Source organism: Heterodontus francisci, chromosome 6, assembly GCF_036365525.1.
Source record: "Heterodontus francisci isolate sHetFra1 chromosome 6, sHetFra1.hap1, whole genome shotgun sequence".
NCBI lineage: Eukaryota > Metazoa > Chordata > Chondrichthyes > Heterodontiformes > Heterodontidae > Heterodontus > Heterodontus francisci.
The window spans coordinates 5924955-5937066 of record NC_090376.1 but is presented as its reverse complement, the minus strand read 5'-3'; the positions used below and the strand labels follow the sequence as shown (position 1 = coordinate 5937066).

Here is a 12112-nt window from a genome sequence, read left to right as displayed (position 1 = left end):
TTCTTTGGAAGAAATATCCTCTTAATCTCATTCCTGCTCTTTTAACAACTTGTCATTTATATCGCGTGCCATACAGCACCGTCAAAGTTCCTCATCAACCAACAATTTTTTCCCTTTCAAGTATTTATCCAATTCCTTTTGAAATTTACTATTGATTCTGCTTTCACTGCCCTTACAGGCAGTGCCCTTTCATTCCAGATCATAACCTTCTGTGAAAAAACATTCTTACCTGCCCCTCTGGTTCTTTTGCCAATTGCCTTAAATCTGTGTCCTCTGGTTACCGACTCTCTTGCCAGTGGAAACAGTTTTTCTTCCTCATAATTCTGAACAGCTCCATTATCTCCCATTAAACTCCACTGTTCTGAGAACAATGAAAGGTCACAGACCTGAAACGTTAACTCTGCTTCTCTCTCCACAGATGCTGCCAGACCTGCTGAGTGTTTCCAGCACTTTCTGTTTTTATCCCAGTTTCTCTGGTTTCTTCATTCTGATAAATCTCCCCTGCACCCTCAACATCTTTCCTGAAATGATGCCCAGAGTTGGACACAATACTCCAGCTGGGGCCTAACCAGTGTTTACATAAGTTCAGCCTAAGGGACTTGCTTTTGTACTCTATTCCTCTATTAATAAAGCCAAGGATCCCATTAACAAAAGGGTGAAGGAGAACAGGGACAAGAGGAACTGGGAAGAAGGAAACCCGATGGGAGGAGACACACAGTGAGTTGTTGTGATCTGGAATGCGCTGCCTGAAAGGCCTGTGGAACTGGATTCAATAGTAACTTTCAAAAGGGAATTGGATTAATAATTGAAGAGCAAACATTTACAGGCCTATTGGATAAGAACAGGGCAGTGGGACTAAATTGATAGTTCTTTTAAAAGAACCAGTACAGGGAAGCTAGGCCGAACGGGCTCCTTCTGTGCTGTATCATCCAAGATTCTAAGGTGCAGAGTCCCTTAGCTAAAGTAGCACATGATGTCTAATTATGACTATCAGAACATGGGGAATTCATTGTGAGAGGGGTAATGGGGAAATAATTCATGATGAAAGCGCTGTGGTCTTGTTCACTGTGTGGCCTGTCACATGGAGCAGGAGGATCCCAGTTTCTGATATTAATCTGAGGCCCCGTCTGCCCACTCGGGGGTTGCAAAAGATCCCATGGCACAATTCAAAGAAGAGCAGGGGAGTTCTCTCAATATTTTCCCCCCTCAACCAACATTGCTAAAGCTGATTAATTATCACATTGCTGTTTGTGGGATCTTGCTGCGCCATGATTGGCTGCTGTGTTTCCTGCATTACAACAGTGACAACATTTCAAAAAAAAATACAGCTTCATTGGCTGTAAGGTGCTTTGGGATGTCCTGAGATTGTGAAAGGCACAATATAAATGCAAGTTCTTTATTTTGGATCAAAGCAGTGCATTCCACTAATACAAGAATAATTTTTGGCACCTCATCAACCAGACTCTGCTGTATATGGTAATTTAGTGTTTTTGGCACCGGACTAGAAATCCAGAGTGAGTGTGACGTTCAGTGCCACCACGGCAAATATCAAATTGAACTCAATAAATCTAGTGACTCGTTGCCTGTGGCTAATGTCTAACTAATGTCCCTCATTTCCTGCCATGTTACCCAGGCGGAGCCTGTGTGTGACTCCAGTCCCACACCAACATGGTTGGCCTGTAAAGCCCTCATGGAAACTAGAAATGGCCAGTTGCTGCAGTCTGCCCTAGTCCCTCAAACCCTGATTGGATGTGGGCATTTGTGTTGAGAGCTGAAGCCAACCCCTCAAGGGAAGAAAGACTTGAATTTATGTCGCACTTTTCACGACCACCGGACGTCTCAAAACACTTTACAGCCAATGAAGTACAATTTGAAGTACCATTCACTGTTGTAATGTAGGAAACGCAGCAGCCAATTTTGCACAGAACAAGCTCCCACAAACAGCAATCGGATAATGACCAGATAATCTGTTTTTGTGATGTTGATTGAGGGATAAATATTGGCCAGGACACCGGGGAGAACTCCCCCTGCTCTTCTTCGAAATAGTCCCATGGGATCTTTTACATCAACCTGAGCAGGCAGATAGAGCCTCGGTTTAACGTCTCATCCAAAAGACGGCACCTTTGACAGTGCAGCACTCTCACGGCACTGCACCAGAACGTCAGCCTAAATTTTTGTGCTCAAAAACCCGGAGGCACGAGTGCTACCCATTGAGCCATAGCTACAAAGGAAAACTAGTGGATACATTAGAGACCAGCTCTGATCTGTACCGAGTTACCAGGGTGGGGCGGCCTCAGTTCTCCCACAGAACTATGGAGAGCAGGACCAGGACAGTACCAGGGTTTGACTGTGAAGCATCCTTTGGTCAACTAGGTGGTTGATGGCCCATTGTCCCACGAGGTATGGCCACTTTGGACAGGCAGGCGCAGCTGTAGGATTGTACCCCAGCGAGTAGTCAGTGCCCCTCAGGAGGGGGTATATTTGGTCTTGGGTTTTGTGCTGCAGTTCGCTGGTTTACCAAGAGGGGCAATGAGAGCAGAGGAGACAGAGACTCCGCCTGTGTACCTGTATCCCTTGATTAGCTCCACAGGGTTGCCGTGCAATGTCAGTCTCCGCAGGCGAGCCAGTGAGGCCAACTTGTCCACCTCGAACAGCTCGCTGATCTGGTTGCCATGGAAATTGAGGATCTGCAGGTTGAGGCACAGGATCAGGACCTGTCAAAAGATGATAGGGGTGACAGGCAGCTATTGATAAAACCCCAAACTGAAGGGACAGCGGCTTCATTTTATATTCAAACATTACCAGTTCATTCGTTATGTTTGTTACTGTTCTCTATAATGCCTCCGAGTCTGAAGGTTGTGTGTCCAAGTCACAACCAGAGACTTGAGCACATAATCCCAGACACCCCCAATGCGATATGGAGGGAGTGCTGCACTGTCAGCACTACTATCTTTCAGATGAGCCACAAAACCAGGAAGGTAAATGATCCCATCATACTATCGGAAGAAAAGCAGGGGAGTTCTTCCTGCTGTACTCGGACCCATATACATCCATCACCCAACATCACATAGATTTAAAGTGATTGGTAGAAAAATTAGAGGGGAGATGAGGAAAACCTTTTCACCCAGAGGGTGGTGGGGGTCTGGAACTCACCGCCTGAAAAGGTAGTTGAGGCAGAAACCCTCAACTCATTCAAAAGGAGTTTGGATATGCACCTCAAGTGCCGTAATCTGCAGAGCCGTGGACCAAAAGCTGGAAGGTGGGATTAGAATAGGTGGATCGTTTTTCAGCCGGCACAGACACGACGGCCCGAGTGGCCTCTTTCTGTGCTTTAAACTTTCTATGTAACATTCTATATATGTAACAAAAACAGGCAATATCACATTGCTGTTCGTGGGAGCTTCCTGTGCACAAATTGTCTGCCATGTTTCCTACATTACAAGCACTATATTAGATGTAAGGTGCTAAAGAATGTAAGGTTTTTGTAGAATTTGTTTAGTCATGAATTTTGGGTTGAAGGTCAGGAATATCGATGCTGTAGAAAGGGAACCTTTTCATTTCAGGCGCCCAGTGTCAGCACTCCCAAACCTCAGTTTTTCTACACGATTGCTCACAATGCTTGTGCTGAATTCCTTTCTGACTTTGTTCAGGAATAGGCAAAAAAGCATTTAGCATTCATACTCAAGCTCAGGAAATAAACACAGCCATGTTGCATACAGAGTAAAGCTCCCTCTACAAACACTCATGTCCCCATCAAACACTCCCAGGACAGGTACAGCACGGGGTTAGATACGCTCCTGATCTTTGGGCACCCGGTGCGGAGGGGCTTGGGCCGGGAGGAGGATCTCCTCGTCGGTCTGCTCCTGGGCCTGGCCAAGGTGGCAATTCACAGGTCCAGGTTGCGGGCCGTCGGGGGGTCCATCCTCCCCGATTGCCTGCCCCTCTTCCGCGGTTACGTTCGCGCCCGGGTGTCCCTGGAAAAGGAGCATGCGGTGTCCGCCGGTACGCTTGAGGCCTTCCACGACCGGTGGGCACCGCAGGGACTGGAGTGCATTGTCGACGCCGAGAATGGCATTTTAATTTGAGTTTTTTGTTTATTTATCTGGTTTTAATAAAGTTATTTTAAAAATATTCTTTTCTTTCTTTTGGGCCTCCTTATCTCGAGAGACAATGGATACGCGCCTGGAGGTGGTCAGTGGTTTGTGAAGCAGCGCCTGGAGTGGCTATAAAGGCCAATTCTGGAGTGACAGGCTCTTCCACAGGTGCTGCAGAGAAATTTGTTTGTTGGGGCTGTTGCACAGTTGGCTCTCCCCTTGCGCCTCTGTCTTTTTTCCTGCCAACTACTAAGTCTCTTCGACTCGCCACAATTTAGCCCTGTCTTTATGGCTGCCCGCCAGCTCTGGCGAATGCTGGCAACTGACTCCCACGACTTGTGATCAATGTCACACGATTTCATGTCGCGTTTGCAGACGTCTTTATAACGGAGACATGGACGGCCGGTGGGTCTGATACCAGTGGCGAGCTCGCTGTACAATGTGTCTTTGGGGATCCTGCCATCTTCCATGCGGCTCACATGGCCAAGCCATCTCAAGCGCCGCTGACTCAGTAGTGTGTATAAGCTGGGGGTGTTGGCCGCTTCAAGGACTTCTGTGTTGGAGATATAGTCCTGCCACCTGATGCCAAGTATTCTCCGAAGGCAGCGAAGATGGAATGAATTGAGACGTCGCTCTTGGCTGGCATACGTTGTCCAGGCCTCGCTGCCGTAGAGCAAGGTACTGAGGACACAGGCCTGATACACTCGGACTTTTGTGTTCCGTGTCAGTGCGCCATTTTCCCACACTCTCTTGGCCAGTCTGGACATAGCAGTGGAAGCCTTACCCATGCGCTTGTTGATTTCTGCATCTAGAGACAGGTTACTGGTGATAGTTGAGCCTAGGTAGGTGAACTCTTGAACCACTTCCAGAGCGTGGTCGCCAATATTAAAAATATAAGTATGTATATAAAGGGGGCCTGAGGAATAAAGGCCCCCTCGACATAAAAAATATATAAAGGGGGCCTGAGGAATAAAGGCCCCCTCGACATAAATTAAAAAAAACGGGGTTAGATACAGAGTAAAGCTCCCTCTGTACTGTCCCATCAAACACTCCCAGGGCAGGTACAGCACTGGGGTTGGCTGCCCACTGATTTGGGAGCCTGAGTGCATCAACGAGGTGCAGCTGAGAGTGCTGGTGGCAGTTGGAGGTTGCAGAGGTGGAGAGAGGAGCTACACTGAGCAAGGGAGAGCTTCTACAAACAAGCAGAGGAAAACTCCAACAACAATCACCTTTAAAAGAGAAGAAAGTGACATTCTTTTTTTGTTGGAAACAAGGCTTTGTCTGGAGGTGGGTGCTGAACACCAGTAATTTACTTTGGACTGTTGGGGGAGGAACAAGTGGCTGGAACAACAAGGGGTGGGGCTGCCAATTCAACAGGAATCTGTGCTGCTGCAAAAGCACACAGGAAAGCTCCCTCCCCACCCCAATTGCCAAGCCTGGGTCAGCTGAAGCTGCCCAGCTAAACAGACGGAAGGGGATAGATAGTGCCTGGGCAGCTTCAGCTGACCCAGGTGAAGACGACTTGCCAACCAGAAGACCGGAAGACCAACTTCAAAGACTGTTTTAAGTGTACTGTGAGCACCACCTCCAGAAAGCAAGTCATCCCTTCCAGCCTGTCTTTACCTCTCCTCTCTTACCTCAGCCTCTCCACTAACCTGTTGTTTGTTTGTTTGTCTTTTCAAATTTTTCTGTGAATCTGTAATTTAGTGTGCAAGTCCACAATTTGGGGTGGGTTTAGCTCTTGGACCCATGGCAAGCCCTTCATCACCGGTGGCGGGGCCCTCTACTACCTACGCAGCTGCAGCTTCTGTGGCTGCCCACGTGGCCCCGTTACCCTTTAAATTATTGACATGCAGCCATGGGGTGAAGAGCTATCCCCACCCCAACATGTCTATTGAGGCCTGCGTTAAGGCAATGGCCGTGGTTGTCGGCCCCTCGGCCATTGTTGCGGCCTCAAAGATGTATGGGAAGGCTGTGTTCTTTTTGAAGACCGAGCGGGCGGTGTCCCTGGCCCTGAGTAAAGGGCTCACTGTGGGGGGGACCTTCCTGCCAGTGGACCCTCTGGGGGCCACTGCGCATCGGATAATGTTGTCCAACGTCCCACCCTTCATTCCCAGTGAGCTTCTCCTCCCCCACCTGCACCATCTGGGGGGGGTGAGGTCGGGGATCACCCCAGTCCGGCTTGGTCTTCGGGAGCACAGCCTCCAACATGTCTACTCCTTCCGCCGCCAGTTATTTATGCAGCTGGCGCGGGAGGAGGACACGGAGGGCCAATTTAATGTGGAGTTCCAGGGGACGGCCTACCGCGTCTTTTGGACCTCGGACGGGGCGCGGTGCCACGTCTGCAAGGGGGTGGGGCATGTTCGGAAGAACTGCCCCAACCTCCCGGCCGCCAGCTCCACCTCGGCGGCCCAGAGTGGTTCCACAGCACCTCCTCCCACTCCCCCCGCACATCCAACAGACACCGCTCAGTCGGTTCCGGAGGCTGTGGTTTTCACAGCCTCTGGCGGGGAGGGGAGCGTCCGTCCGAGCGGAAGGAAGACGCGGGGAAAAAAGAAACATCGTGAGGCGCGTCCCCTGGACACTTTGACTCAACCCGAGCCTGAGCTCAGCCCAAAGCCCATTCCCATGGAATCCACCTGTCCCAGGGCTGGGCTCAGGCCCAGGGTGACTAAAAAAGGAAAAAAGGGTGCGGAGGCGGAGGCCTCTGATGACATGGAGGTCTCTGAGTCTCCGCGCCCAAGTGCGAAAAAGAGGAGAAGGCACCCCTCCACAGAAATAACACAGGGCCCTGAGATGCAGGGCCCATCTGTTGGAGGGGAGCTGCCTCCTGTTTCTGGTCCTCAGGTGCCCCCTACCGCCACCACCAAGGCTGCAAAGTCCGGGCAGGTGCTCCCTATTCCTCAGGATGGAGGGGAGGGGATGGCCCCGGTACGTGAGGCCCCTCCTGAAGGAGTAAGTGGGGCCCTGCTTGTGGTGGGGGAGCCTGGGGAAACCGCCCATTCCGCCACTGCGACTGGGTCGGGTGTCCTGAATGAAGGGGAGGGCGAGGCCCCAGAGGGTCGGGCCTCCCAGCCGGAGTCCACCACCAACCAGGAGACACCCGACCCAGTTATAACTGAGAATGCTGCCCCATCTGCTGGGCCTGTGGGTGCTGGCGGAGCGGGAGATGGCCTCCTCTCGCCGCCTCCAGTCTCGGCTCCGGCTGGTTTCCCGGAGTCCGGAACTTCTGTCTCCCCTGGACCAGTCATTGGCCTGGGGATGGAGGTGGAGGGGGGTCCTGAACCGCTGGTGCCTACAGGCTCCAGTTTCACAATAGAACCCAGAGAGGACTCCTCCGCCATCGATCCTGGGGGTGGGATCGTGACGGAGGCGGGACCAGCTGGCGCGGCCGGGACGTCCGCCCCACAGTGTGTGGTGGATGTGTTGGCCGCTGGCGGTGACGACCCGGAGGAGGATGGGGATTCGGTGCGGGGCACGGAGGATGATCTTGATTCCATCGCCAGTGAGGTGGTGGAGTCCCTCGTGCCTCCCACCGAATCTCCTCTCATCCCCACGGCGGAACTCCGGGATTTCCTCGCGGCTTGCAGGGGTTGCCGCAATAAAGTTCAGCTGGCCCTCGACCGTTGGTCGAATCTGGCGCTGATCATCCAGTCCGTCCGTGCCGCCCTTAAGATAGCGGGCAAGCGCGCGGACGTGAAACTGGTTGAGAGGCGCCGTTTTAATGTGTTCCTCAATGGGTTGCTGGGGGAGTGGAGGGCCAGGTGCACTTCCACTCCCTCCTCACAGTGAGCTGTTGGTGACGGGTTTTAAGTACCTTTGACATGAAGATAACCATAGCCAGCCTCAACATCAACGGCAGCAGAGGGGCTCACCGCAGATTTCACAATCTCTCAGTCCTTAGGGAAGGGAGATACGCGGTGAGCTTTCTGCAGGAAACCCACACCGTTCCGGGAGACGAAGCCACCTGGCTCCTGGAGTGGCAGGGTGGGGTCTACATGAGTCACCTCACCCCTATTTCTAGTGGGGTGGCTATCTTGTTGGCCCCGACTTTTCAGCCGGAGATCTTGGGGGTCAAGGAGCTAGTGCCGGGCCGCTTGCTCCACCTCGCCGTTCGCCTGGGTAGCGTGCCGCTCCACTTTGTGAACGTGTACGCGCCCAGGCCCGGCGCTTTGCAAGCGCGCTTCTTTGAAGAAGTGTCCGCTCTCTTGAGCTCCATCGATAGCGGCGAGTGCATCATCCTCGGGGGGGATTTTAACTGCACCCTCGAGGTGGGGGATCGCTCCGGTCCCCAGCGCGGCCAAGCGTCGGTGGAGAAGTTGAGGGGACTGATCAGCTCCCTTAACTTGGTGGACGTCTGGCGGAATCTCCATCCCGACTCCAGCGCCTTCACATGGAGGTCTGAAGGAGGGGGGTCGCGAATCGACCGCCTCTACATTTCGCAGGCGTACGTCTCCCGCGTTTCGGCGGCCTCCATGCGGCTGGTGCCGTGCTCGGACCACCGCCTGGTGTGGGCGGAGTTCACTCCGCTCCGCACGCGGGCGGGGTCCGCGTACTGGCACTTTAACAACCGGCTGCTGGAGGACGTGCGATTTCGGGACTCGTTCTGTCGATTCTGGGCCGACTGGAGAAGGAAGCAGGGGGGCTTCCCCTCCTTGAGGCTATGGTGGGATGTGGGCAAGACTCACATCCGCGTCTTCTGTCAGGAGTACGCGAAGGGGTCGACCAAGAGGCGGGAAGCCGAGATCGGGCGCCTTGAGAGGGAGGTGCTCGACTTGGAATTCCGCCTCGGTCATGCCGTCGCGGACCCGGCCCTGTGGCAGGCGTACAAAGAGAAGAAGGGCGCGCTGAGGAACCTGCAGCTCATAGGGTCCCGAGGCGCGTACGTGAGGTCGCGGATCCAGATCCTGGAAGATTTGGACCGCGCCTCACCCTTCTTCTACTCGCTGGAAAAATGGCGGGGGGTCCGTAAGCAGCTCGTCGAGCTGCTGGCCGACGACGGATCCTCCATCACGGATCCGGAGGGAATGGGCCTCCTGGTCCGGACGTATTACAGTGCGTTGTTCTCTCCGGATCCGTCCAGCGAGGATGCGCGCAGAGTTTTGTGGGAGGACCTGCCGCAGGTCAGCCCGGAGGGCGCCGAAGGATTGGAGGCTCCGCTCACGTTGGCGGAGCTGACTGGCGCCCTCCACCAGCTCTCGAGGGGCAAATCCCCAGGGCTGGATGGGTTGACCGTGGAGTTCCTCAGGGCGTTCTGGGACGTCCTAGGGGACGATTACGCGCGGGTCCTGGGGGAAAGCCTGGCGACCGGGGAGATGCCCCTCTCGTGGCGCAGGGCGGTCATCGTCCTGCTGCCGAAGAGGGGCGATCTCCGCCTGCTTAAAAACTGGCGTCCGGTCTCCCTCCTCAGCACGGATTATAAGATCTTTGCCCGGGCTATGTCTACCCGCCTGGGCTCCGTGCTGGCCCACATGATCCACCCCGACCAGTCCTACACGGTCCCGGGCCGGTCCATCCAGGACAACATCCACCTGGTCCGGGACCTGATCCATCTTTCCCAGAGGACTGGTCAGTCGGTCGCCTTTCTCTCCCTCGATCAGGAGAAGGCGTTCGACAGGGTGGATCACGATTACCTTTTCGGGACTCTGCGCGCTTTCGGACTCGGGCCGCATTTCGTGGCCCGGGTCCGACTTTTATACGCCGCCGCAGAGTGTCTAGTCAAAGTTAACGGGTCCTTGACGGCGCCCCTTCGATTTGGGAGAGGAGTGCGTCAGGGGTGCCCCATGTCCGGCCAATTGTATACCATCTGCGTGGAGCCCTTCCTGTGCCTGCTTCGCAGGAGGTTGACGGGATTGGCTCTGCGCGAGCCGGCCATGCGGGTCGTCCTCTCGGCTTACGCCGACGACGTGCTCCTCGCAATCACAGATCCCGTTGACTTGCGGAGGATGCGCGACTGCCAGCAGACCTTTTCTGCCGCGTCCTCCGCGAGGATCAATTGGGAGAAATGTTCCGGACTCCTGGTTGGTCAGTGGCGGGTGGACTCCCTGCCGGAGGAGATGACACCTTTTGCGTGGAGCACCACGCACCTCCTCTATCTGGGAGTCCACCTTAGCCCCGCTGAGGAAGCCTGGCCGGCAAACTGGCAGGAGTTGGAGGCGAAAGTCACCGCTCGGCTGGGGCGCTGGACAGGACTGCTCCGAGTGCTTTCCTACAGGGGCCGAGCGTTGGTCATAAACCAACTGGTGGCCTCCATGCTGTGGTACCGGTTGGTCACTTTGGCCCCGCCCCCTGTATTTGCCACCAAGATCCAGAAGAAACTCGTCGATTTCTTCTGGGGCAAGAGGAAACACTGGGTCTCTGCCGCGGTCCTGAGTCTCCCGATCGAGGAGGGCGGTCAGTCGCTGGTGTGCGTCCGCACCCAGGCTGCGACTCTCCGCCTTCGGACCCTGCAGAGATACCTGTACGTCGAGCGTCCTCCCAGATGGTGTGCGCTGGCGACGTATTTTTTCCGCCAGTGTCACTGCCTTCAAGACGACACGCAGCTCCCGGTGGAGTCCGTTAGCCGCGCCTCTCTGAGGGAGTTGCCTGTCTTTTACCGGGATCTTTTCCGAGTCTGGAACATGGTCGCCTCCAGTCAGGGCGCTCCCCCGCCGGCGGAGGAGAGCGCCTCGGCTGTCCGGGCGGCTGACTCCGGGGACGGTCCGGCGGGCGGAGGAGTAGCCGAAACCCCCGGGACGCCCCTCACTGCGGGTGGCGAGGGGGCTCGGGAGTGCGGAGCGATCCCGGCCGAGCTGACCCCCGCTGGGCCGGAACTGCTCATCGGACCCAGGCCCCGAAACCCTCCTCGGGAGCCGGTCCCGCACAACCCGAGCCGCCTCTCGGGAATGCCCTCCATGCCATTCCAATCGGCGCGGAGGGGTTTCCTGTACGGGCTGCTCCTGCACACTTTCCACTTCCTCGCCCTCGTCAGCCGGCCGGACACGCCCTGGCGGTCCGCGTTGCCAACTGGCGGCGAGGGGAAACCCCGATGGAGGTCTCTCTACGCGGGAGTCTTCCCCCTTTACATCGGGGACCTGGGGTGGAGGGTGCTGCACAGAGCAGTCCCGTGCAATAGGCTTTTAAGTAGGTTCACGGACTCCCAGGCCAGCTGTACTTTCTGCGGCCTGGACGAGTCAGTGTTCCACATTTATACGGAGTGTGCGAGGTTGCAGCCCCTATTTGAGTATCTGAAGGGGCTGCTCCTCAAATTCTGGCTGCACTTCAGTCCCACGCTCCTGATCTTTGGGCACCCGGTGCGGAGGGGCTTGGGCCGGGAGGAGGATCTCCTCGTCGGTCTGCTCCTGGGCCTGGCCAAGGTGGCAATTCACAGGTCCAGGTTGCGGGCCGTCGGGGGTTCCGTCCTCCCCGATTGCCTGCCCCTCTTCCGCGGTTACGTTCGCGCCCGGGTGTCCCTGGAAAAGGAGCATGCGGTGTCAGTCGGTACGCTTGAGGCCTTCCGCGACCGGTGGGCACCGCAGGGACTGGAGTGCATCGTCGACGCCGAGAATGGCATTTTAATTTGAGTTTTTTGTTTATTTGTTTTAATAAAGTTATTTTAAAACTGTAAATATGTACATAAAGGGGGCCTGAGGGATAAAGGCCCCCTCGATGTGAAAAATATAAAAGGGGCCTGGGGTATAAAGGTCACCTTAAAAAAAAAAAAAAAAAAACGAGGTTAGATACAAAAAAAAATAAAAAAAAAATAAAAAAAAAAAAAACTGGGGTTGGCTGTTGGCTAATTGGAGGTGCTGTGTGCATCAACAAGGTGCAGCTGACTGTTGCTGTGTGCAGAGGCTGGAAGCTGTGTGACTGCTGCAAGAGGGAGAGACAAAGATTGAAACAAAGGTTTTTCCACATTGACAACAAAGGAAGGAAGGCAGAGAACTGGAAGCTCTTCTGTGAGTTTGTTTCATATTGAAGTCTTTTTCATTGATTGTTGGGGGTGGGGGAAGAAGAGACCTGAAGACCTTGGGTGGGGC

The 12112-nt window shown here is 54.6% G+C and overlaps 1 protein-coding gene across 2 annotated transcripts in view; it reads right to left on the bottom strand.

Moving 5' to 3' along the window:
• Positions 1–12112, bottom strand: part of lrrc51 (leucine rich repeat containing 51) — a 65618-nt gene that overhangs the window by 13146 nt on the left and 40360 nt on the right. The window contains exon 4 of one of the 2 annotated variants that reach the window (XM_068033029.1): positions 2566–2687. In XM_068033029.1, the coding sequence (XP_067889130.1) occupies positions 2566–2687 (122 nt within the window). Of the gene's footprint in view, positions 1–2565; positions 2715–12112 lie in introns of both variants that reach the window. The other variant, XM_068033028.1, reaches the window with a different exon arrangement.